The sequence below is a fragment of the Phyllobates terribilis genome, unplaced genomic scaffold (assembly GCF_046119375.1).
Source record: "Phyllobates terribilis strain yellow unplaced genomic scaffold, ASM4611937v1 Scaffold_1__5_contigs__length_1240528914, whole genome shotgun sequence".
Lineage (NCBI taxonomy): Eukaryota > Metazoa > Chordata > Amphibia > Anura > Dendrobatidae > Phyllobates > Phyllobates terribilis.
The window spans coordinates 366,188,378-366,216,239 of record NW_027362761.1 but is presented as its reverse complement, the minus strand read 5'-3'; the positions used below and the strand labels follow the sequence as shown (position 1 = coordinate 366,216,239).

Below are 27,862 nucleotides of genomic sequence, written 5' to 3'. Positions count from 1 at the left end.
AGTGCAGGAGAAGGTGTCAACCCCAGAATCTGGGGGAAGGTCACCCGCAGGGACCACAGTCTCCCTCCCAGGCCGCTCCGAGGAGGGGGCTGGGGTGGGGAACAGGCAAGGACTGGCCACCAGAAATCACCCTGAGACACCCTGAGGTGACAGGGGATAAGTCCTGCCCAGCAGGTCCGAGAGTGGGCGATGTGGGGGTTGCCACACTGCCCTCTCGGTCGCTTGTGAGATGGGTTAACAGGGGTCGCAGTGTTCCCTGTTAGCCCTGAAGAGCTGTATCTGAAAAAGAAAGAACAAAGATTAATAAAACACAACAGGGTTGGATCAGTTAGGATCCAGGTCTACCTCCTACTGACACTAAGCTTAAAATGGTGAGCTTGGTGCCTGTAGGCGGGTGCATACTGCGGAGGAGGAGCTATTTTTCTTTTTTGCCTAGTGTCAACCTCCTAGCGACAGCAGCATTCACCCATGGTCCTGTGTCCCCCAATGAAGCGATAGAGAAATGAACTATTGATTTAAATCAGGTTTTATGTTACCCCATAATTTAAAAAAAACATGTAAATTATTAATATCTTTATTAAACTGAATTAGTAATCTTGCTATTTTTAGTGGATATTGGTGCTTTTTTTTTAGAATCGTATTTACATTCTTTTAGAAAGGGTTTACATGAGTTTTCCTATCACTAGAGGCAGGATTGCAATGACAGATAATGCCTATATACACATCTGATAACACAGGATCCACCAAATATCCTGTTCCCCCTTTCTTAACAATGACTTTTGCACATGCTAATTAGATACTTCAATACAAAGGATAGGATAGGGGTCTGACTATTGTGACTAATGTACATGTGTTGTTTCCTGAAATCGGAAGATGGTCTACAAAAAGGTAACTTTGCTAGTGTGAAAACTGCAAGATTTCTATTTTTGTATTCCAAATCCAGATTGTGAAACGTGGAAAAATAATATTACCCAAAAACCTGATTTTAACAATAGGTTTTTTTCTGATGATAACTTTGTTGTAAAGTAGTATTTTACCTCGGAAATCGCTACTAACATTTCAACGAAAATATTATAAAATAGTCTATAAAGCACCGAGGGTAACTCCAAAATAAGGGCATATTCTCATGTTAAGTACTTATGGCGAACCCATGAGATACACCATAAATAGCTGGTTTCCACTTCTGGGAAGATGCCATATCTATACAAATGAGGTCAGTCTTGTGATCCCTATTTGCTAATTTGCACCACTCCAGGGATTTGTTTTTTTTATTGCACTGCTGGAGTGGTGCTTCTAATTTAAGGCACCTGCACTTAGTCTGATACTTGCCCTCCACCATCTTAACCTTCTATCATCGTCGCTCCGATCAGTCTCCTGCAGTTTGTGACCTGCTGGATTGCTTCAGTATTTCATGGAGCGCGCCAAAGGTCCCAACTCAGTGTAAGTCTGAGATCCTCGTTCTAGCTCTCATAGACTTGTATAGAGAGCTTGTGACCTAGCTTCTGACTTCCGGCCACTTAGAAGCTGTGGTCAGAAGATGGCGCTGCAGGACAAAATCGGCGCCGAAAAAAAGGAGAAGACCTCTGCGGGTAAGTATAAGATTGGGTGGGGACCTTTATTTAGTAGCACCACTCCAGCGTTGAAAAAAATTCCGCTGAAGTGGTGCTTTAAGAAATAGTTAAAACTATACGACTTGTTCAAAACTCTATAAAAATCAAACTCACCAAGTTACATTGATACATTGGACAATGGGAAGGGAGAAGGTTAATGGTATATGGTAAGAATTCTTGAAATTAGGCATTTTTCAGTTGTGTCGTAAGTACTTAAGATGGGAATAGCTCCTCTTTAGAGGGAATCTGTCATCAGGGTTTTGCCATCTAATCTGAGAGCAGCATGATGTAGAGACAGAGATCCCGATTCCAGTGATGTCACTTACTGGGCTGCTTAGTGTGGTTTTGATAATCTCCTGTTGCTAAAACAGTGATTTTATCACTACAGGACTAGTAAACCTGCTGCCACCTAGCCCTCAATATGCCTGAGCTCTGTATAACCCCACCCTCATCACTGGCAGCTTTCTGTCCATGTACAGTGTATAGAGAGCTGCCAATCAGTGATGTGGGTGGGATTATACAGGTGTCCGCCTACAGGTAACTGCTAGATCTGCAGCAGATAAAATGCATCATGCTGCTCTCAGATTGGGTAGTAAAAGCCTGGCGACAGCTTCCCTTTAAGTATTTACATTCAGTGGCTATTCTGAGTTGTTTGGTGCAGGAGAGAACTGCGTTTTGTTCCCATATTTGAGAATAATACATGAGTATAACATGAGCTTTTAGATGGATGAGAAGAGAACCGTGAAATCCATGAGAAGTGCATTTGGCAGACCTGCTACCTCAATGATACAATATCATTGTTCCCAGGAACATATACATGAAGTGCTTCATTGATATCTGTCGACTGTTGAATATATATTATTGTTGCATGTCACTTCACGGACCATTGTCATGTTGGATCTCGTCTTCTCACTGACCACTGTTACGCTTGTTTTGTGTGTTTCGATAGAGTATTTAAAGAAAAACACATTCAAAAATTGTACGATACATTGCGTCCCTTATGACAGACAGCAGTAATTCTATCAAACAAAAGCTCACTTGGTTATTTGCCATTATTTTTTCTTTCCATATTTAATGACACTTTCAAGGGTATAAATCATCTAGCCATAACTCCTGGCTATAACATGTGTAAAAAATACTACAAGTATGAACTGACAATACTACTTTGAGGATCGGTCGTAAAGTAAAGCGCTTGCATTTTTTCCTTGTGCTCTTTTTGAGCTTGAACCATTCTGTATTTCCATACCTGGTTCGCACTTTAGCATCTTGCTCGTTGTAGAGTGACCTGATTAACCTAATAATGTGCGCCGGCTCCTACTCCACTCAGTGCTTCCCAAAGCTTACTATACTCAGCACAGTCAAAAGCTTTGGTATAATCAATAATTCACAGGTTGAGCTTCCTTTGGTACTAATTTGTCTTTTCTATGATCCACCTCAGCTTTGCAAGATGATCACGGGTCCCTCTGCCCTTACAAAACCCAGCGTGGATGTCAGGAAGTTCTCTATTAAGTTCTCTATGTAAAAGTACAAGTTCTTCTCACTAAATTAGAATATCATCAAAAAGTTAATTTATTTCAGTTCTTCAATACAAAAAGTGAAACTGATAAATTATATTGAGTCATTACAAACAGAGTGATCTATTTCACGTGTTTATTTCTGTTAATGTTGATGATTATGGCTTACAGCCAATGAAAACACAAAAGTCATTCAGTAAATTAGAATACTTTATAACAACAGCTTGAAAAATGCTTTTAAAATCCGAAATGTCCTCCTGAAATGTATGTTCAGTAAATGCGCTCAATACTTGGTCAGGGCTATTTTTGCATCAATTACTGCATCAATGCGGCGTGGCATGGAGGCGATCAGCCTGTGGCACTACTGAGGTGTTATTGAAGCCCAGGTTGCTTTGATAGCAGCCTTCAGCTCGTCTGCATTGTTGGGTCTGGGGTCTCATCTTCCTCTTGACAATACCCCATAGATTCTCTATGGGGTTAAGGTCAGGAGAGTTTGCTGGCCAATCAAGCACAGTGATACTGTTGTTTATAAACCAGGTATTGGTACTTTTGGCAGTGTGGACCGGTGCCAAGTCCTGCTGGAGAATGAAATTTCCATCTCCAAAAAGCTTGTCGGCAGAGGGCAGCATGAAGTGCTCTAAAATTTCCTGGTAGACCGCTGCTCTGACTTTGGTCTTTATAAAACACAGTGGACCTACACCAGCAGATGTCATGGCTCCCCACCATCACTGATTGTGGAAACTTCACACTAGACCTCAAGCAGCTTGGATTGTGTGCCTCTCCACTCTTCATCCAGACTCTGCAAAATTTACTTTCATCTGAAAACAACACCTTGGGCCACTGAGCAGTAGTCCAGGTCTTGTTCTCCTTGGCCCAGGTAAGAAGCTTCTGGCGTTGTCTATTGGTCATGAGTGGCTTGACACAAGGAATGCGACACTTGTAGCCCATTGCTCTCAAAGCAATGACTCCAGCAGCAGTCCACTCCTTGTGAATCTCCTCCAAATTTTTGAATGACCTTTTCTTAACAATCCTTTCAAGGCTGTGGTTATCCCAGTTGCTTGTGCACCTTTTTCTACCACACTTTTTTGTTCCACTCAACTTTCCATTAATATGCTTGGATACAGCACCCTGTGACCAGCCAGCTTCTTTAGCAATGACCTTTTGTAGCTTACCCTCCTTGTGGAGTGTGTCAATGACTGCCTTCTGGACATCTGTCAAGTCAGCAGTCTTCTCCATGATTGTGGAGCCTACTGAAACAGACTAAAGGACCTTTTTAAATGCATCGGAAGCCTTTGCAGGTGTTTTTTGATAATTATTCTAATATACTGAAATAATGACTTTTGTGTTTTCATTGGCTGTAAGCCATAATCATCAACATTAACAGAAATAAACACTTGAAATAGAGCACTTGGTTTGTACTGACTCTATATATTATGTGAGTTTCACTTTTTGTAATGAAGAACTGAAATAAATTAACTTTTTGATGGTATTCTAATTTAGTGAGAAGCACCTGTATTATTGGTAGGAAAATTGCCCCCATCTGTGATCTGAAGCTTTTTTAAAAAAAAAAACAGGTTTAGAAACAATATTAAATGAATCTGAGTGAACGGAGGGAGCTTTCCCGGTCATGACCTTCACTTATTGGCCGCAGCGACTGCAGAGTGTCTTTTGCAATTATGATGAAGCTGGACTTAGGGGATTCAAGTATAGGGTGTGAAAATAGGTGGTAGAATCACCAGCAATCTGAGATAAGCAGATAAAACCCTGCTGGCACAGATTGAGAAGGACCTGAAGAAGCCTATCCTGAAGTTGAAAGAAGAAAGTGTGAAGATGGGGACTTTACCTGAACATCAAGAACAAAATCCTGGCTGTCACCAATGAGGAAATCCACATAAAGATCAACAATGAAGAAATAGAAGTGTTGGCTGCTTTGTTTTCCTTGGTTACCTTGTTGATTGGAGTATTCATGGTAAGCATGGAACAAATAAGGACATCTCAATCACCATCAAACAAAAATTGATCACTGTAATTGTGTCTACAATTGCTACATGTTTCTGTGAGGCGAGTACACTTATAAAAGCAGAGCTATTGTGCTGGAGAAGACTATTACAAATTCCATGGACAGCTAGGTCACCAACAAAGAACATAAAAACCGAGAGTTGTCCCTGGAAGACAAGGTCACCAGACAGAAGCTGTCTTATTTTGGACATGTGATGAGGGCCAATCCTCTACAAAAGGAGATTCTACTGAATGGTCAGTGGTAAAAGGAAACGGGAGCCCAAAGACCCATTGGCTAGACACCATCAAGAATGACACAGTAATGAACATCAAGCGATTTCAAAGAAGCTGTGGAAACCTGAGAAGCTGCAAGAAGTGGCCTAGCCTAAAGAATATCAAAGGGTTGGGCAAGACTGAGCAGAAATGGTGCAAAAGAAAAAATAAATGCCAGATTCAGGAGAACAGTGGCATTTACTCCAAGAAAAAAAATTATATATTTATGGCAAGGGACAAGTCCTCTTAAGTGACTCACCTGACATCTCTTCACAAAGGCTCAGTATACATGTGGCAAATTCTTATCAGATGGAATAGTTCAGGACAAGGAGGATTCAAGCTTGTCCTGGTTCTGCTACTAGTAGGTCGATCAGCCTGGGTATGTTTAAAGGGAATCTGTCAGTAAGATGAACCCTCCTATATATATTATACAGGGTGGGCCATTTATATGGATACACCTAAATTAAATGGGAATGGTTGGTGATATCAACTTCCTGTTTGTGCCACATTAGTATATGGGAGGGGGGAAACTTTTCCAGATGGGTGGTGACCATGGCGGCCATTTTGAAGTTGGCCATTTTGGATCCAACTTTATTTTTTTCAATGGGAAGAGGGTCATGTGACACATCAAACTTATTGAAAATTTCATAAGAAAAACAATGGTGTGCTTGGTTTTAACGTAACGTTATTTTTTCATGAGTTTTTTTTCAAGTTTATGACCACTTATAAAATGTGTTAAAAAAATGGATTTCTCAGGAACAAGACATCAGATTGCAGATCTTAAGGTATCATTTTATTCAGCTTCCTATGACCTACTTGCCCATATAGATGGCTTAGGAGGGTTCATCCTACTGACAGATCCTCTTTAAACTGCTTTAACCCTCACCTATCAAGTGTTGTCATGAGTTTTGACTGCTCTAAAAATCTCCATATTTCTACTAAAAATTGCTTTAGTCTTTATTTTTTTTTTTACATTTTAGAGACTGATGATCATCCTTTTCTAACAAGCGCCACGAGTAGCTTATTGTCAAAACATTGATTGCTTGGGTGTTGAATGTAGAGAAGTTTTTTCTTCCTATTCTTTTTAATGAGAATATTCATTATTACTAAAGACCGTAAATCAGTTTTTTGTGTTTTTGTTTTTTTCTTTTTTTTTATAAGATGTTTTTTCTAAAAATGTCTTAAATTGTCATCTGGATAAAAATTCTCCTATATTTTTTTTTCTACTATCACATGCACATGCATTCATGTTTTATGTTCTGCAACATAAGTGCAGTGTCAATGTGAGTAAGTCTGAAACTTTTTTTTGGGCAACTCAACATTGTATATTCTTATGTCCCCACACTTTGCACACATTTAGCTGTATTTATTTTTAGGTGAATATTAACTAATGTGGGATTTGTTTGATTTTTTCTCTTTTTCTATTCCTCCATGTCTTTCTTTTTAGGAACTTCAGACTAGCATTTTAGGCTTAGCAACACAAATATTAACGGGATGTGATGAAGTCCTGGAAATGCTTCAACGTGTCACAACTGCTCTCATCAACAGTGATTTCCCAGATAGGGATGTTAGGTATGTGAGTTTGTAACATTTTTATGCATGGTAGAAAAAAAAAGAAACTTCCATTGTCATAAATTAGCCATAATAAATCTACATTTCATCAGAGACAACCCTTTTCAAGTGCTTCTCCTTGAACCCCCTGTAAACGGCTAATTTTGCCTTTAGGACCGTGTAGCCAGTCATTATAATACAGTATTACATGGTAGCCATTAAGAATGAAAAACAGCGAAGATGAGTAGTAATGGCATAAAACAGCGAAATTGTATTGATCGATTAAAAGTATACAATCATGATACAAAAGATATATAAATACATATAAATGTAAAGACAATGGGTGAATATTGGATCAACCAGGAAGAGAGTATAGGATCTCAATCAGAAAAACAGGATGAGATCACCCTTAATTGTAATTCCCAAGTGGGAGACCATAATAGTAAATAGATCAGGGCACTCACCGAGCTGATTGATAACTCTCACAAGTGTGGAGGGCACAGAGAGGCAGTCAGTGGACATCCACTATGGGCCTCGACGCGCGTTTCGCGTTTGGCTTTATCAAGAGGCACGTGTTTTTCTGATTGAGATCCTATACTCTCTTCCTGGTTCCACCCTCCCCGCGTACTCTTGTCTGTTCTTTCCCCTCTACTCTTTCCCTCCCCTCTACTATATTTTCCTGTGGATTTCAACTGTACCCATTGTACCCTGGAACATATATGTATGAGGGGTTTTGAAGATGTTACGGGGGTTTTTCTTCTTTTGATCCAATATTCACCCATTGTCTTTACATTTATATGTATTTATATATCTTTTGTATCATGATTGTATACTTTTAATCGATTAATAAAATTTTGCTGTTTTATGCCATTACTACTCCTCTTCGCTGTTTTTCATTCTGTTTTCTGAGTAGGCATTTTTTACTCACGGTCATGAGTGGTGAACTGGTCTTTGTTGTCACCACTGACCCGTGAGTTCTAATATGTTGGCCCAAGTGTTTTCTATATGGTAGCCATTAAGCTGGACTTAATTCTAGCTCAAAAAGGGGGTTATGAGCCAGAGATCCCACAATCTGACAGCTATGTTCTCTATTAGCTCATTTGGTTGGGGGCCGTATTCATGAGATGATCCCTTTTAAAAGGAATCTGTCCACAGGTTTTTGCTACTTAGACTGAGGGTAGCATGATGTAGGGGCAGAGATCCTGATTACAGCAATGTATCACTTACTGGGCTGCTTATTGTAGTTTTTCTAAAAATCATTGTTTTACAATCAGGAGGTTATCATTGAAGGACTAGTAAACCTTCTACCATATAGTTCTGCATATTCTTTCTATAGCTTTCTGCCTATGCACAGTGTACACCGAAAGCTGCCAATCAGTGATGTGGGTGGGGTTATACAGAGCTCACCATCCAGTAAAGTAAGTGACACATCGCTGGAGTCTCTGCCCCTCCTGCATCATGCTTCTCTCAGATTAGGTAGCAAAAACCCGGTGACAGTCCCTTTAATTCCAATTGAACATATAATTTATTTCTTGCAAACAATTGCTGTCTTGATCGAACCATTGTAACTATTATTTGCCATTTTAAGAATAATACATTATGTTGTGTATTTTATTTTTTATATATAATCTGAGAGAATGGTAAGGTAAGAAAGCTTTTATCTTGCTTTCTACTTTTTTGTTAATTTATACAGTGCTGCCATTCTATTTAAATATGTAACTGGCTTAGCTCTTCTGAATTTGATGATATATAAATAGACATAAATGGTAATTGCAGCCAGAATCAGATCATTTTTTAATTTTATTCAATATATTATTTAAGCATTTTGTGTGGGGTTTGCTTTTAGATAAAAAAACAATAATTTTGGCAACATATTTATTTTTTATTACATTGTTTAAGTTTTTAGTACATTTTTAAAGCTCATATGAAAGATGCAAGGAATGAGTTGCATCAGTTGTTTTTTGGCTAAAGATTAACTTTTGCTAGCCATACACATGAGATGCATGTCCATCACTTCGGACTCTTATACAAATGTAAGCATATGTGAAAAGTTATTGACCTCTTTGCACTGTTTTTTTTTTGGTGTTCATTTGCTTTCGTAAATACAGATTTGGGATACTTTCAAAATAATCTTTAATAAAAAGTAGCTGAATTTCTGATACTGTAGTCTATGTAACTCTTTGTCAAAGGTAGCCGAACAGCCAGCTATGCTAAGATTTGATAGCACACTTCTGGTTTTCCTTTCCTTTCTCTTTTGTTTTGAGATGCCAAAAGGGAGGCTGAGAAGGATGTATATTGCTGATCAGAACATGAGGAAAGCATCCAAGTCATCAGAGAGGGCAGATCACACACTGTAGTGTATCAGACATATCACACATAATAGCACACATTGCACTCTCAATTGGGAGGGATAAAAGATCACACTGGGTAGACACAGAGAAGAGCACCTACAGTCATGGCCAAAAGTTTTGAGAATGACACCAAAATTATATTTTCACATGATCTGCTGGCCTCTGGTTTTTATTAGTGTTTGTCTGATGTTTATATCACATACAGAAATATAATTGCAATCATATTATGAGTACCAATAGGTTATATTGACAGTTAGAATGAGTTAATGCAGCAAATCAATATTTGCAGTGTTGCCCCTTCTTCTTCAAGACCTCTGTAATTCTCCCTGGCATGCTCTCAATCAACTTTTGGACCAAATCCTGACTGATAGCAGTCCATTCTTGCATAATCAATGCTTGCATTTTGCCAGAATTTGTTGGTTTTTGTTTGTCCACCCGTCTCTTGATGATTGACCACAAGTTCTCAATGGGATTAAGATCTGGGGAGTTTCCAGGCCATGGACCCAATATCTCTGTTTTGTTCCATGAGCCATTTAGTTATCACCTTTGCTTTATGGCAAGGTGCTCCATCATGCTGGAAAAGGCATTGTTGGGCGCCAAACTGCTCTTGGACGGTTGGGAGAAGTTGCTCTTGGAGGACATTCTGGTACCATTCTTTATTCATGGCTGTGTTTTTAGGCAAGACTGTGAGTGAGCCGATTCCCTTGGCTGAGAAGTAACCCCACACATGAATGGTTTCAGGATGCTTTACAGTTGGCATGAGACAAGACTGGTGGTAGCGCTCACCTCTTCTCCGAATAAGCGGTTTTCCAGATGTCCCAAACAATCGAAAAGGGGATTCATCAGAGAAAATGACTTTGCCCCAGTCCTCAGCAGTCCACTCCCTGTACCTTTTGCAGAATATCAGTCGGTCCCTGATGTTTTTTCTGGAGAGAAGTGGCTTCTTTGCTGCCCTCCTTGAAACCAGCCCTTGCTCAAAGAGTCTCTGCCTCACAGTGCGTGCAGAAGCACTCACACCAGCCTGCTGCCATTCCTGAGCAAGCTCGGCACTGCTGGTAGTCCGATCCCGCAGCTGAAACAGTTTTAAGATACGGTCCTGGCGCTTGCTGGTCTTTCTTGGGCGCCCTGGAGCCTTTTTGACAACAATGGAAGCTCTCTCCTTGAAGTTCTTGATGATGCGATAGATTGTTGACTGAGGTGCAATCTTTGTAGCTGCGATACTCTTCCCTGTCAGGCCATTTTTGTGCAGTGCAATGATGGCTGCACGTGTTTCTTTAGAGATAACCATGGTTAACTGAAGAGAAACAATGATACCAAGAACCAGCCTCCTTTTAAAGTGTCCAGTGATGTCATTCTTACTTAATCATGACTGATTGATCGCCAGCCCTGTCCTCATCAACACCCACACCTGTGTTAATGGATCAATCACTAAAACGATGTTAGCTGCTCCTTTTAAGGCAGGACTGCAATGATGTTGAAATGTGTTTTGGGGGTTAAAGTTCATTTTCTGGGCAAATATTGACTTTGCAAGTACAGTAATTGCTGTTAAGCTGATCACTCTTTGACATTCAGGAGTATATGCAAATTGCCATTACAAAAAATGAAGCAGTAAACGTTGGAAAAATTAGTATTTGTCTCATTCTCAATACTTTTGGCCATGACTGTACAGCAGGCTGTATGGGTTTTAGAAATGAAAATTGATACAGGAATGAAGATATGCTAGTACATAAGAGCTAGTGAAGGCTGCAGCACACTGTGCACCCAGACCTCATATGTAACATTTATTACTAAGAGGATCTCACCTGTAATGAGAAAAGTCTGAAACTAGGAGTAGGTTGCAAAATGCTTATTGAGTAGGCTGAAAATCGATGAAGGAATAAAGATTGTGGCCTGAAACTTAGTGCAACTTTTTTAAAGAAAGGTAGGTAGCTTATGGCACATTTAAATATACTTTTTGCCTTGTCAGATGTGGCCATAACCTTTAAATTAATAAAGGAAGGGTAGATACATATACATGTACAAATACACACTCCTCAACATTGCAATTGTAACAATGGAGAAGTCATGGATTTCAGTGTATCAGTAAACTTTATTAATGATGCGCAAATGATGAAAAAATGGAATCCAAATTTTCAAATCATCTTGATTTATTCAGCATCGAGTATGAGCGCTAAGCTCAGAAATATATGCACTTAAACGCTTTGGCTGCTAGCAAAGAGGTTATTAATGGTTGTCTGAGGAATGTTCTGTCACACTGAATGCACTTGGGCAAATCATCAAGATCCGCTGCCGGCAGCTCCCTTTACAGTGGTCGACCAATGACATCCCTGATGTGCTCAATGGGGAAAAAAGTCTGGAGACTCTGCAGGCCATGGTAGCACAATTGGGCTGCTCACAGTACCATGAGCAACAATGGCCTTGTGTTGATGTATTGAAAAAAGAGCTTAGCTACACTTTGGAGATATGGTCATAACACTAGTTCTATTATTTATCCAGTCTGTACTGGAAGTGAAATTGGACGTCACTTACCAAGCTAAAGGCACCATTGTCTACACAAACCATTAGAAGGTGGTTGCACAAAATTGGGCTACGAGCTTGATATACAGCTATAGGTGTTCCACTGACCTCATGCCATTTTTCAACACAACAGTTCTAGGCCGCAAGTTACTTGTGCTGCTGTGAGCAGTCTACATGGTCTAACCATATTACCATGGCCTCGAATGTCATTGGTAGGCAATTGCAAAGGGAGCTGCCAGCAGTAGAGCTTGATGACGTGTGTCTAAGTGCATTAAGCGTAGCATAACACTCCTCAGACAACCACTAATAACGTCATTGATAGCTGCCAAGGTGTGTAAGTGTGTGTATCTCTGTGTGTGGCGCTCATGCTTGATACTGAATAAATTGAGATGTTAAAAGTTTTGTTTCTATTTCTTTTATATTAACATGTCTGTCGATCCTGTGATTTTTATAATTCCACTCCTTTTCGTTCTTGGTGTTATTTAAATATTGAGGTGTGTAGATATTATGTATGTAGATATATATACATGTGTAGCTAATCATAGAATATGCACAATTTTTTAACATGCTTTTGGTAACTATATTTTGTTTCAGATTAAAGGGCTTAGAACAAATTACAAAGTCCACCATGCTTGGCCATCTCCTTCCTGTGCTCCTTACATCCCTCATGCATCCAAATCTACAGACGTTAACAATGGCAGATGCCCTGATGCCCCAACTTGTACAGCTAGTACTGTATACCAGCCAGGTATGGAGCGAAGTCTGTCTCATGTCTTTATTCTCCGCACTGAGGAAAGCTTGTTGCAGCCCAGGCTGTGGAGTCTGTAAGCCAAACCGCCGACTCCGACTCCTCACTTTCCATGACACCAACTCCAACTCCACTACTCCGACTCCAAGACTCCCTCATACATGGCTCATGTTTAAGTGATAAATTTATTGCAGCACAGATTCATCTCAGCTAAAAGTCTAGACCCTTAGATTTCCCGAATTCTTATGAAAAAATATTCCCCACAAACTGCATTAAACTACTGTACCTAATTTATTATATATTTTAGGAGTTGGAGGAGGTCCATTTTATACTGACTCCGACTCCACAGCCCTGCTTGTAGAGTTTAAAACACATTATTAGAAATTGAAATGATCACATCATGTGTAACGATGCACCAAATAATAAAGGTTTATTTTAGTTTATATGTTAAGCACGTTTTCTAATAACCTTTTTTAAATTATGTTAATATAGAGTTTCCTTTTGTCAATAATTTTAATAATATTTCTGTATTTCTTGTTTTTCGAATTCGCTTGAGATTAGACGGCTCTTCTTCTAAAAACCCAGTGCACGGCTTTGGCAGATATTGGGAACTCTCCAAATGGAATTTCTGATCAGAAGAGCAAATTTTTATCAGATGATAGGTGAGTTTTATTCTATTGCTAAGGAACTGCTGAGAACTAGGTTTTATTTTTTTATCTGTTTAGTTTGTGACACCTAATTAAACACTAGCCAAAGATAGAAAAACCATGGTTAGCTGTATTTGCACAAACACACAGAGGTTGTCCATCTTGTATGTAGCTCTCATCATTACAGATGTTGTGAAGACCTAAAGGAGACCCTAAACCTTTAGATATCTGTTACTATTTCGCTGAGCTTGGAGTAGTGGGGCACGAGTTACTGCCTTACAGCTCTGGTGCTGGCTTATTTCTAACGGGTGCAAAGGATTGAGCATATGCCCAGACTGCCCAATACTCATCCCCCCCAACATTTACCATTGACGGTGTATCTGATGGTTCGATGGTCAGCCAGTCCTTTCTAAATCTATGGGTTCGGACTGCATGTATCTGTGTATGGCCATCTTTAGTCTTAGTGATTCTTTCCTGTATACACTACCGTTCAAAAGTTTGTGGTCACCCAGACAATTTTGTGTTTTCCATGAAAGCTCATACTTTTATTTATCAAATGAGTTGCAAAAGGAATAGAAAATATAGTCCAGACATTGACAAGGTTAGAAATATAACGATTTTTATTAGAAAGAATAATTTTCTCCTTCAAACTTTGCTTTCGTCAAAGAATGCTCCCTTTGCAGCAATTCCAGCATTGCAGATCTTTGGCATTCTAGCTGTTAATTTGCTGAGGTAATCTTGAGAAATTTCCCCCAATGCTTCCTGAAGCCCCTCCACAAGTTGGATTGGCTTGATGGGCACTTTTTGCGTACCATACGGTCAAGCTGCTCCCACAACAGCTCAATGGGGTTGAGATCTGGTGACTGCGCTGGCCACTCCATTACACATAGAATACCAGCTGCCTGCTTCTTCACTAAATAGTTCATGCATAATTTGGAGGTGTGCTTTGGTTCATTGTCCTGTTGTAGGATGAAATTGGCTCCAATCAAGCGCTGTCCACAGGGTATGGCATGGCATTGCAAAATGGAGTGATAGCCTTCCTTATTCAAAATCCTATTTACCTTGTACAAATCTCCCACTTTACCGGCACCAAATCAACCCCAGACCATCACATTACCTCCACCATGCTTGACAGATGGCGTCAGGCAGTCTTCCAGAATCTTTTCAGTTGTTCTGCGTCTCACAAATGTTCTTCTGTGTGATCCAAACACCTCAAACTTTGATTCATCTGTCCATAAAACTTTTTTTCCAATCTTCCTGTGTCCAATGTCTGTGTTCTTTTTCCCATATTAATCTTTTCCTTTTATTAGCCAGTTTCAGATATGGCTTTTTCTTTGCCACTTTGCCCTGAAGGCCAGCATCCCGGAGTCGCCTCTTCACTATAGACGTTGACACTGGCGTTTTGCGTGTACTATTTAATGAAGCTGCCAGTTGAGTAGCTGTGAGGCGTTGATTTCTCAAACTAGAGACTCTAATGTACTTGTCTTGTTGCTCAGTTGTGCAGCGGGGCCTCCCACTTCTCTTTCTTCTCTGGTTAGAGCCTGTTTGTGCTCTCCTCTGAAGGGAGTAAGTAGTACACACCATTGTAGGAAATCTTCAGTTTCTTGGCAATTTCTCGCATGGAATAGCCTTCATTTCTAAGAACAAGAATAGACTTTTAGTTTCACATGAAAGTTCTCTTTTTCTGGCCATTTTGAGAGTTTCATAGAACAAACAAATGTAATGCTCCAGATTCTCAACTAACTCAAAGGAAAGTCAATTTTATAGCTTCTCAAATCAGCCAAACCGTTTTCAGCTGGGCTAACATACAGTGCCTACAAGTAGTATTCAACCCCCTGCAGATTTAGCTGGTTGACACATGCGGAATTAATTTGGCATTGTGGCATTTGTACTGTAGATCAGCCTGGAAGTGGGAAATGCACTGCAGCAAATTTTTTTTTTTTTTTTTTTTTTTTAAACGTTAAAAGTTAATTCAGAGTGTCATTTATTATTCAACCCCTTAAACCACAAGAATTCTGTTTGGTCCCCCTAAAGTATTAAGAAGTAGTTCAGGCACCAAGAATAATGAGCTTCACATGTGTGGATTAAAGATCTCTTTTGCCAGCCTTTTCTGACTATTTAAGACCCTCCCCAAACTTGTGAACAGCACTCAGACATGGTCAACATGAGAAAGACAAAGGGGCATTCCAAGGCCATCAGAGACAAGATCGTGGAGGGTCACAAGGCTGGCAAGGGGTACAAAACCCTTTCCAAGGAGTTGGGCCTACCTGTCTCCACTGTTGGGAGCATCATCCATAAGTGGAAGGCTTATGGAACTACTGTTAGCCTTCCACGGCCTGAACAGCCTTTGAAAGTGTCCTCCCGTGCCGAGGCCAGGCTTGTCCGAAGAGTCAAGGCTAACCCAAGGACAACAAGGAAGGAGCTCCGGGAAGATCTCATGGCAGTGGGGACATTGGTTTCAGTCAATACCATAAGTAACGTACTCCACCGCAATGGTCTCCGTTCCAGACGAGCCCGTAAGGTACCTTTACTTTCAAAGCGTCATGTCAAGGCTCGTCTACAGTTTGCTCATGATCACTTGGAGGACTCTGAGACAGACTGGTTCAAGGTTCTATGGTCTGATGAGACCAAGATCGAGATCTTTGGTGCCAACCACACACGTGACGTTTGGAGACTGGATGGCACTGCATACGACCCCAAGAATACCATCCCTACAGTCAAGCATGGTGGTGGCAGCATCATGCTGTGGGGCTGTTTCTCAGCCAAGGGGCCTGGCCATCTGGTCCGCATCCATGGGAAGATGGATAGCACGGCCTACCTGGAGATTTTGGCCAAGAACCTCCGCTCCTCCATCAAGGATCTTAAGATGGGTCGTAATTTCATCTTCCAACAAGACAACCACCCAAAGCACACAGCCAAGAAAACCAAGGCCTGGTTCAAGAGGGAAAAAGTCAAGGTGTTGGAGTGGCCTAGTCAGTCTCCTGACCTTAACCCAATTGAAAACTTGTGGAAGGAGCTCAAGAATAAAGTCCACATGAGACACCCAAAGAACCTAGATAACTTGGAGAAGATCTGCATGGAGGAGTGGGCCAAGATAACTCCACAGACCTGTACCGGCCTGATCAGGTCTTATAAAAGACGATTATTAGCTGTAATTGCAAACAAGGGTTATTCCACAAAATATTAAACATAGGGGTTGTATAATAATTGACCCACGCTTTTATGTTTAAAATTTAATAAAATTCAACTGAGCAACGTAACTTTTTGGTTTGTAAGATTTATGCTTCTGTTCATAAAACCTACTCTCGTTTGCAGTTTGAAGGCTCTAACTTATTTGCATCTTATCAAACCAGCTAAATCTGCAGGGGGTTGAATACTACTTGTAGGCACTGTACTTGTGCAAGGGTTTTCTAGGGTTTTCTTAACATCCAATAGCCTTCTTACACAGTTAGCAAACACAATGTACCATTAAAACACTGGAGTGGTGGTTGTTGGAAATGGGCCTCTATACACCTATGTAGATATTGCAATAAAAACAAGACGTTTGCAGCTAGAATAGTCATTTACCACATTAACAATGTATAGAGTGTATTTCTGATTCATTTAATGTTGGCTTCATTGAAAAAAAAATGTGCTTTTCTTTCAAAAATAATGAAATTTCTAAATGACCCCAAACTTTTGAATGGTAGTGTATGTGCAGCCCGCTAAGGTTACAGAAAGAGATTTAAGTATAAAGTAGACAAGGAAGACCTTTTTTCTTAAAAGGGATTGAGGTTTGCCCACAGAAATCAATAATTAATATTAGGTCTGGATTTACCTATATGCACCGTAGCGGCTATGCCCACAAATCTTCTTGTGAAAATCAAGTTATAAATCTGGGTTGCAGTATGCTTTAGCCAGTACTAGCCAGCGGGGCTTTGATCACCCTAGACTAGTCCTGCCTTGGATCTTATAATCACGCCCATGGGGTCGTGTGCTGCCTGGGGTAATCAATGCCCCACTGGACTAGTCCTGGCTATTCTGCATGCCGCAAGCCAAATTTATAACTTTATTTTTTAGCTTTAGAAATAAGTGTATGTCACATAAAGTAGCTACTTATAATCCAGTAATAGGCTTGGATACAGTTTTGGTAGCAGTTTAGGAGCTGACAGGTTCCCTATAACCCCTTACTGACATCTGCTGTACATGTATGGTGCAAGTCGGTAGCAGCTGTATGTAGCAGGCTACCTGGCTGAGCCTGACCCATGCCTGGCAGATAATGGCTGTGACACATGGCCAAGACTGGCCTCTAACAGCCACTCAGCTCAGCTTGTGACTGTTAACCTGTTAACAGTGCACCCATCGGCACCACCGTGACGATATGACAGCCGAGCTCTGATGAAGACCTACGTGCCTGTCATGATGGAGCGCCTTTGAAACCTAGCCTGTAGGCTTCAAAGGAGACCATGATTTTTACTATATGCAGCAATATTGTGGTATTGCTGTATACAGTACAATCGATCAGACGATCGCAGTTTCAAGTCCCTTTAGGGGACTAATAAATACAGTGATTTAAAAAAAAAATTAAAGAATCAGAAGTTGAAACCCCCCCCCCTCCCTTTTCCCTGTTAAAAATAAAGATAATAAAGAAGTACACGTGTTTATCACCAGAACGCTAAAATTGCGTGGGTCATTTTTGGTATCAGTATATCAAAATTTCATATCTGTCCCAAAATTTTATCAATAAAAATGTTGTTGTGCCCTGCAAAAAATAATCCCTCACACAGCTCTGTTAACGAAAAAATGAAAGCTTTCTGGAACTCTGAAAATGGCGGGAAAAAAAAAAAAAATGTCTCCAGTAAATAATAAAAAAAAAAAAAATGTACGTGTTTGATATAGTCGTAATCCTACTGATGAGTAGAATCATATTGGCAAATCATTGGCAGAATTGTGGGTTTTTCCTCAATTTCACCACACATGGTGTCATTCAGTTAGTACAACTTGTCCCGCAAACGCATAAAATAAGCGTTCATAAATCTATGCAGATGGAAAATTAAGAAAGTTATTGCTCTGGGAAGAAGGGGAGGAAAAAAACAGAAATTGGCCATGTTGGAAAGGGATTACAGTGTAACATAGTAACATAGTTTTTAAAGCCGAATAAAGACTTGCGTCCATCAAGTTCGACCTGTTAGTTCTGTAATTGCTAAAGTTGATCCAGAGGAGGGCAAAAACCCCAAATGATTTAGCCAATCTTCACCTGAGGAAAAATTCCCTCCCGACTCTGAAACCAGCAGTCAGAATAAATCCCTGTATCAACCTACTATTTTATTTTATTTTTAAGTATATGCTGAAATCTGCCTGGTATCTAGAAATGCATCCAGTCCCCGCTTGAACTGGTGTAGTGAATCCGACATTACCGTCTCCTCACTCAGTGAATTCCATATTCTCACTGCTCTTACCGTAAAGAACCCCTTCCTATGCTGGTGCTGAAACCTTTTCTCTTCCAGTCTTAGTGAATGCCCTCTTGTTACCGTAATATCCCTCCTTTTGAAGAAATCCCGGGCAAGATCTCTATACTGTCCCCTAACATATTTGTACACATTTATTATGTCCCCCCTCAACCTTCTCTTTTCCAGGCTGAATAGTCCTAGTTTTGCCAACCTCTCTGGGTATTGCAGTCCCTCCATTCCCCTTATTAATTTTGTTGCCCTCCTTTGTACCTTTTCAAGCTCATTTATATCCTTTCTATATATTGGGGCCCATAACTGAGCACAGTATTCCAAGTGTGGTCTGACCAGTGCTTTGTACAGTGGAAGAACAATGTTCTCATCCTTTGCAGCTATACCTCTTCTGAAACATCCCATTACCCTGTTTGCCCTTACAGCAGCGGCCTGACTTTGGGCACTCCAATTTAGTTTGCTATCAATCAAGATGCCCAAGTCCTTCTCCATCTCTGAATTCCCCAATGATTTCCTATTCAGTGAGTACTGGTGACTTCCATTTTTCCTTCCCATATGTATGACCTTACATTTCTCCTCATTAAACCTCATTTGCCATTTAATGCTCCACCTACCCAGCTTATCCAAATCCCTCTGTAGGTCTTCACTATCCTCTTTTGTATTAATTGTTTCACATAACTTTGTGTCATCTGCAAATATTGATATTTTACTATTTATCCCGTTGACTGTCGTTAATAAAGATATTAAATAACATTGGGCCTAGTACAGACCCCTGTGGTACCCCACTAGTGACACTTACCCAATTTGAGTATATTCCATTTATAACCACCCTCTGCCTTCTATCCTTTAGCCAGTTAGCTACCCACGTGCAAACATTTTCCCCCAGCCCCATCATTCTCATTTTGTATACCAACCTATTACGTGGCACGCTATCGAACGCTTTGGAGAAGTCGAGATACGACATCCACTGGTTCCCCCTGATCTACTCGAGAGCTAACCTCCTCGTAGAAGTCAATCAGGTTTGTTTGGCAGGAGCGATTCCTCATGAATCCATGTTGGTTCGGGGTTAATAGATTATTAGCATCAAGATGCTCCGTAATCGCCTCTTTAATGAAGCTTTCAAAAATTTTGCCCACAACGGACGTCAGACTCACCGGCCGATAGTTTCCGGCGTCACTTTTCGCTCCCTTTTTGAATATTGGCACTACATTCGCCTGTCGCCAATCAAGTGGCACAGACCCAGTCTCAACAGAGTCCTTAAATATAAGATATAACTGTCTGTCTATCACATTACTTAGTTCCCTTAGTACCCGTGGGTGTATGCCATCAGGTCCTGGTGATTTGTTTATTTTAATGTTACTGAGGCGTTTCTGTACCTCAACTTGGGTTAGATTTGTCATACTTAGTGGAGGATTAAGTTTGTCACTTCTCATTTCTCCTGTTAGTTATACTTCCTTTGTGAAAGTTGTCGAAAAAAAATTATTTAATAGATTAGCTTTATCCTCATCTTTCTCTATGATTTTGCCTTCATCACTTTTTATCGGTCCAATATTATCCGGTTTAATCCTTTTACTATTTATATACGTAAAGAACAGTTTGGGATTTGATCTACTTTCCCTAGCAATACGTCTCTCTGTTTCCTCCTTCGCTATTTTTATTTGTTTTTTGCAGGTTCTCGTTTTTTCCTTGTAACACTTTAGTGCCTCCTTACTGTTTTCCTGTTTTAACCTCTTGAATGCCTCTTTTTTGCTATTTAACGCCCCTTTTACGTTCTTGTTCAACCATATTGGTTTCCTCTTATTTCTGGCCCTTTTATTCCCATACGGTATATATCTCTCGCACTGAGTATTCAGAATTGTTTTGAAGGTTTCCCATTTACTATTCGTATTCCTTTGATTAAGAACTTTGTCCCAGTCAATAAGTTGGAGGTTTTCTATCAGCTAATCAAACTTCGCCCTCCTAAAGTTTAATGTTTTTGTTGTTCCCTTATTGATAACCCTACTGAAGGGCATTTTGAAATCGATAATATTATGATCGCTATTACCTAGGTGCCCCCCTATCTGTACCTCAGTTATTCTATCAGGCCTATTAGTCAATATTAAGTCCAACACGGCCTTCCCTCTCGTTGGTTCCTGCACTAGTTGGGAGAGATAATTATCCTTAATATTTGTCAAGAATAGTGTTGAGCGAACATGCTCGACACTGCTCGGTACTCGCCCGAGCATCACGCTACTCGGGATGTTCGGCGAGCACCGAGCTTTTCCGGGTTACTCGGGCGGGAGCTCGGGTCTCCGCCCTGCATGTTTGGCGCTCTTTACAGAGCCAATGAACATGCAGGGATTGCCAGCCAGTCACTGTAATGCCGCAGCCATGTTTGTGGGCATTGATTGGCTGGCCGCACAGCGTCACCTCGAGTATTTAAAGCCGGGCGCCGCCATCTTGGACACAGTCGCTCTGGATCAGACAGTGTAGAGACAGCGCTGCTGATTTAGGGAGAGATATAAACAGTGAAATAGTTAGTGTAGGGTCTGTAAAGGCTGCCAGATCAAACAAACAGTCCTTCTCAGGACTAATATCCATCCCAGGTATATCAGGCACGCTGCATTACAGTCCTGTGTGATGCTCCTGTTGCTGGACTTTGTTCCAGGTCCCGGGGGCCAGGAAGAATCCTTTTTTTTAATCTAAATCCTCTTTTTTTTTTTTTCCTCCTTCACAATGTACAAATACCCATCTTATTAACCTTTTGGTGCCCCCCCCCCCCCCCCCCCCCCCAAAAAAAAAAAAGTGTGCCTCTGATTTTTCAGACACAAATATATCTGTTGAAAATAGTCTGGTGTAGGCCCGAGAAATACAAGTGTGGTTTTGCAGTTCCACGGTACAAACCTCTGTATTATCCACTTTTGGGCCACTTGTATCTAAAAAAAACAGTTTGAGTGTGTCGCTCACTGTTCAGCTGCAAATATATATATATTTTAAAAAGCCTGGTATACACCAGTAAATTATAACTGTGGTTTTGCTGTTCCACGGTAAAAAATCTCTATTATTCAGGTTTTGGTAGTTTTTTCCGTAAAGAAAAACAGTAGTGTCTCCTGACAGTTGTGACACAAAAATATATCTGTTGAAAATAGTCTTGTGTAGGCCCGACATCCCAGTGTGGTTTCGCAGTTCCGCGGGTCAAATCGCTGTACTATCCAGTTTTGGGCCTTTGGTATCTAAAAAAAAAAAGCAGTTTGAGTGTGTCGCTCACTGTTCAGCCACAAATATCTCTATTTAAAAAAGTGTGGTATACCCCAGTAAACAATAACTGTGGTTTTCCTCTTCCACGGTTCTAATCTACTCATTATTACCCTTTTTCCATTGATAGTGCAAGTGTAAGCTATTTTACTTCATTTACAATGGGCAAGCCGCGTGGCAAGGGACGTGGAAGTGGACGTTCTGGTGATGGTTCGTGCAGAGGACGGGGCCGTGGCCAAGGTGAAAATGTGCCACAACCAACAGCCACATCTTCTCGCTCCCACTTCTTGACCGAATTACTAGGGAAGCACAGAACAACACCAGTATTGAGAACTGATCAGTGTGAACAGGTTATTAATTGGATAGCAGACAATACTTCCAGTTACCTGGGAACCACCACCTCGGGTCTGTCTTCCACACGGTCAACTCTTAGTAGCCGTGAGTCTCGACCGCATACTCCTCCTCACCCTGATGCTCCTTCCTCCCACCATGCCGAGTGTCGTCAGACAGCAAGTGATCCCACACTTGGACACTCTGAAGAGCTGTTCACTGGTCCATTTCCATATTTGGGCCCCTCGCCTGATACGCTTGAAGTGGTGGAAGAGGAGATCCCATGTTGCGATGCCCAAATATTTGAATAGCCACGGCCACAGGAAGTCGACGTTGGCAATCTGTCACAAGAGGTGGACGATGACGAGACACAATAGCCAGGAAGTGAGGAGGAGGATCGTGGTGCGCAAGTGGAAGAGGAGGAGGTGGTGGATGATCTAGTAACTGACCCAACGTGGAAGGAGGACATGCAGAGTGAGGCCAGCAGCACACAGGGGGAGGGAGGCAGAGTACCCCAACAGGCAGGAAGAAGCAGTGTGGTGGTCGCAGACAGAAGGCAGGCAACCGTTCCCCGTAACACCAACACGAGGGACGTTGCCAGTACAAGCGGTAGGTCTTCCAGAGTCTGGAATTTTTTTAAAGACTCTGCTGATAACCCCAAAAAGGCCATATGTTCCACCTGCCATGCCAGCATCAGCAGGGGTGACAAAACTACCAGCCTGACCACCACCAGCATGATCAGGCACATGGCAGCAAAGCACCCGACTTTGTGGGGCGAACCCCAGGGTCCACGACCAGTGTCAGCGGGTGTCACCACTGCTTCTTCCACTGTTGTGCGTGCAATAGAACCCCCTGTTGTGTGTGCAAGGCAATCCCCTGTCCATACTGCATGTAAAGATGCCCCCTCCTCTCAGTCTTCACTTGTTATGGCAGTTTCTCAAGAAACAGCATCAACGTCCACGTCCCACCGCAGCGTTCAATTGTCCATATCCCAGACCTTTGAACGAAAGCGGAAATTCGCAGCTAACGCCCCACAGGCCACAGTCCTAAATTCGCACATTTCACGACTGCTTGCATTGGAAATGCTGCCTTTTAGGCTGGTGGAGACGGAATCCTTCCGCAATCTTATGGCGGTGGCCGTCCCTCGGTACTCGGTCCCCAGCCGACACTATTTTGCCCGGTGTGCCATCCCCGCACTACACAAGCACGTGTCCCAAAGCATCTGCCGTGCCCTCAACAAAGCCGTTACTGGGAGAGTCCACCTGACAACGGACACGTGGACAAGTGCTTGTGGCCAGGGACAGTACATCTCTCTGACGGCACACTGGGTAAACATAGTGGAAGCCGGGACCCAGTCGGACCTTGGGACGGAACACATCCTCCCCACACCGAGGATTGCGGGCCCTATGTCAGTCAGAGTTGCCCCCACAGTGTACAGCTCCTGCGCATCCTCCTCCTCCTCCTCCTCCTCATGTTCAGCCTCCATCTCAGATATCACCACATCAGTTACAAGCTGGAAGCATTGCAGTACTGCCTCCGGCAAGCGGCAACAGGTTGTGCTGAAACTCATAAGCTTAGGTGATAAACCTCACACTGCTTGTGAGTTGTGGACAGCTGTGAAAGAGCAGGCAGATCTGTGGCTGAGACCGCTGAAACAACATCCCGGCATGGTCGTGTGTGACAATGGCCGTAACCTGGTGGCGGCTCTGAGGCGAGGTGAGATCACACACGTACCATGCCTGGCTCATGTGCTTAACCTCGTGGTTCAGCGGTTTCTTAAATCGTACCCCGAGTTGCCAGATCTGCTCGTGAAAGTACGCCGCCTGTCAGCTCATTTTCGCAAGTCGGCTACAGCTTCCGCCGCCCTTGCTGTGTTGCAGCAGCGTTTGCAGCTTCCGGCACACCGACTGGTGTGTGATGTCCCCACACGTTGGAACTCTACCCTCCACATGTTGCAAAGGATTTGTGAGCAGAAGAGAGCTGTTGTGGAGTACCAGCTGCAACAAGGCCGTCGATATTCAGGTCAGACTCCACACATAAGACCTCAGGAGTGGACCTGGATGTCTGACATATGTACCATCCTGACAAACTTTGAGGAGGCCACCAAGATGGTGAGTGGCGATGACGCCATCATTAGTGTCAGCATCCCACTTGTCTGTCTTTTGCAATGCTCTCTGCAGAGAATTAAAGAGGAGGCATTGCAGCCAGAGTATGATGAGATGGATCAAGAAGCCGTAGCGGGTGATTACACACAGCCCAGCCTCATCTCATCCCAACGTGCATTGGGGGACAATGAGGGAGAGGAGGAGGAGGAGGAAGAACAGGAGCTGCTATCATGCGTTGTAGTCAGTAGTACCTGTACAAGTGTCATACCGTCGGTTCAGCGTGGGTGGCCTGAGGACAGGGGGGAGGGGGAAGAGGAGGAGGAGAGCATGGTCAGTCGTCATCTTGGTGAGAACACGGAAATCTTGCCCGTTACCAGTCTGGCACGCATGGCTGACTTTGTTACGCTGCCTTAACCGTGACCCTCGCGTTGTCAAAATGTTGGGTGACAGTCATTACTTGTAGACCCCCGCTACAAGGAGAACTTTCACTCTCTTATTCCTGAGGTGGAGAGGTCTACAAAAATGGGGCAATACCAGAAGGCCCTTGCTGCAGAACTCTTAAAAAAAATTCCCATCTGAACACGCTAGCGGCAGAGGTCACAGTTCGTTGCCCAACCAAGGCGTACAGGCGAGAGAGATGCAACTCCATTCCAGCAGAGGCAGGGGAACACTGTCAACGTTCTGGGACAGTTTTCTGACACCCGCCCAGCTTACAGGCCCTGAGGCGCGGGGTACTCTCACAAGGAGTGGAAAGTTTCAAAAGATGGTGAGGGAGTACCTTGCCGATCGTACCAGCGTCCTCCGTGATTCCTCTGTGCCTTTTAATTATTGGGTATCCAAGCTGGACACTTGGAATGAACTCGCGCTGTACGCCTTGGAGGTCCTGGCCTGCCCTGCCGCTAGCGTGTTATCGGAGCGTGTTTTTAGTGCCGCTGGGGGAATTATAACTGATAAGCGCACTCGCCTGTCAACTGACAATGCTGATAAGCTGACCCTTATCAAAATGAACAAGGGCTGGATTGGGCCAGACTTCTCATCACCACCAAATGACAGCAGAGTAACATAAAGTCAAATCCACTGTGTTATTTCGGGAGGTGTATAAATATGCACCGCTTCACACCCACACATGGGTATACGCTTCCTCGTTTCGGCTGTTTAATCTTCTTCTCCTTATCCTCAGCCTCCACCACCACTATACCACCAGGGTGCCAGCATTGCAAGTTCCTCCGTCCTAATTTTTGGCAGCTTTTGCTGGGAAAGCATAAGCAAATACCATGGGACACCCACTCCCCAATAATGGGACTTATGTTTGTAATATGCTGTACTGCATGGCTCTTGTAAGGGGCATTGCAAGTTGCTCCGTCCTAATTTTTGGCAGCTTTTGCTGGGAAAGCATAAGCAAATACCATGGGACACCCACTCCCCAATAATGGGACTTATGTTTGTAATATGCTGTACTGCATGGCTCTTGTAAGGGTCATTGCAAGTTGCTCCGTCCTAATTTTTGGCAGCTTTTGCTGGGAAAGCATAAGCAAATACTGTGGGAGACCCACTCCCCAATAATGGGACTTATGTTTGTAATATGCTATACTGCATGGCTCTTGTAAGGGGCATTGCAAGTTGCTCCGTCCTAATTTTTGGCAGCTTTTACTTGCAAGGCATAAGCAAATACTATGGGACACCCACTCCCCAATAATGGGACTTATGTTTGTAATATGCTGTACTGCATGTGACGCGCCCCCTGGGCCGTGTGTACACGTGTGTGGGATACTCGGTGCCGGGTCTCTGGGGTCTGTAGTCTCCGTGGCGGTGACCCGGTCCCGTGGCTCAGGCTGGTCAAACCAGTGGCAGTCTTTCTTAGGTTTTGAGGTTAATTGTCCGACTGCGCCACCCGTGGATTGCGGTCAGGGAGTACCACCGCTGCGAGGCAGACCGCTGAGGCTGGTGTTGTGTGCGCAGCATAGAATGGGATAACTCCCCTCGGGAGGAGTATAGCCTCAGGGCAGTGAGTGTGGATGATGGGGGTGATGGTGCATGAGCGCAGCAGGAACGACTCAGTCTTTGCAGTGCAGTTCAGGGTCTTTACTGATGATTATAAGGTAGACCCTCCCGGGAGTACTGGCTAGCATAAGAGGCCTCGTCAGTCTGTGAGCAAGCAGGAGTTCCCCTGGCCAGGTGGAGTTGTAGGCCTCCCCGTCTGTCTGCACTCTTCCTGGCTACCTTGCTGTAAATGGGTAGAAGTAGCCCACGTCCCTGAGTGTACCGTGTAGTGCTCACCCTTATGGCTGGTGACTTGGGGCCTTCTGTTAGCCTCCGCTCCACGACGGCGGTGCTGGTCCCTTGCTTGTGACTGAGCCTCCGGGCTTCTATGGCCAGAGGACCTGAAATCCCCTGCCGGCTGGTTTCTGCTGCTGGATATATAAGTCCTCACAGCTTCGGACTCCTGTGTCCGGTTCCTATGGTCTTCTGCCAGGGCGAGCTCTGCTCAGCTTCCAGCCCCTGGTCTTTAGCTCCTAGCTCCTACAGAGCTCCTTGCTGTTACTTTCCCTTGCTCTCACTCTGACTCTGACTGTTCTCTGTTCTCTGACTCACTCAACCCCGCCCCAGATCCAGTTTATAAGGACAGAATTCTCCCCTCCCAGGACTGGGGCAGGAGGATGTTGCATGTTTAAGGGATCCTGACCAGGAAACCTCCCACTTGCTCTCCGACGTAATATCTCTATTACTGTGGTGACCAGACCCCTGGGGTGCCACACATGGCTCTTGTAAGGGGCATTGCAGTTCCTCATAATTTTTGGAAAGCCTTCCATTCACTGCTTAGGCCAACAGTGCACGGGAGACCCAGTTGCTATAAATCGAAAAAAAGGTTTAGTTAACGCCCTCTGACCTCCATGTCATTTCCAAGGGGCATTGGAGTGGCTCGAAATTTTTGGTAGGCATTGCACTCACTCTATGCCCTATAACTGTGTAGCCGAACCGCTCCTTTTGTTACAGAAACATATCCTACAAGACATATATCTGGTTGGCTGGCCTGATATTGATGTGAATGGTCCCTGTTCCTCCTGCTCTTTCTCCTTTGCCACCACCTCATCCATCATTTATCACCTGAAGCTTTGTTTTAACGGGAGTCATACAACTGGGATAGTAGCAGGAAAACATCCAGCAATCCTCGGAGGAGGTAGGATATGAGCCAAAACGCGGACCACCTCAGGCCTAGCCGCTACTACATACATGCGCTTGCATTCCAAGAAAACAAAGCAGATGCTAACTTCTATCATCATCATCATGCTCCTCACCTAGGCACTCTCAACTCCCCTGATGGAGAAGCCAGGGCCCACCGGAGGAGTCTGGTTCTCTGGTGGGCTCGTCCAATGCTGCCCTAAAGCAGGCCAGGCTAAGAAAAGTGTGGGGGAAGGTGAGAGGAGAAATCAGGGCGGCTGGGGACCGAGTATGGACACCTGGCCGCCACCTGGCGGCTGGGGACCGAGCGTGGACACCCGGCCGCCGGGCGGCTGGGGACAGAGTATGGATACCTCGCTGCCGAAG

At 43.1% G+C, this 27,862-nt stretch overlaps 1 protein-coding gene across 2 annotated transcripts in view; it reads left to right on the top strand.

The window, feature by feature from the left end:
- The window catches only part of HECTD4 (HECT domain E3 ubiquitin protein ligase 4), a 214,682-nt gene that overhangs the window by 91,356 nt on the left and 95,464 nt on the right, over nt 1-27,862 (top strand). For both annotated transcript variants that reach the window (XM_073676353.1, XM_073676352.1), the window contains exons 18-20: nt 6,843-6,967; nt 12,409-12,562; nt 13,124-13,224. In XM_073676353.1, coding sequence (XP_073532454.1) covers nt 6,843-6,967; nt 12,409-12,562; nt 13,124-13,224 — 380 coding nt within the window. The remainder of the gene's footprint in view (nt 1-6,842; nt 6,968-12,408; nt 12,563-13,123; nt 13,225-27,862) is intronic.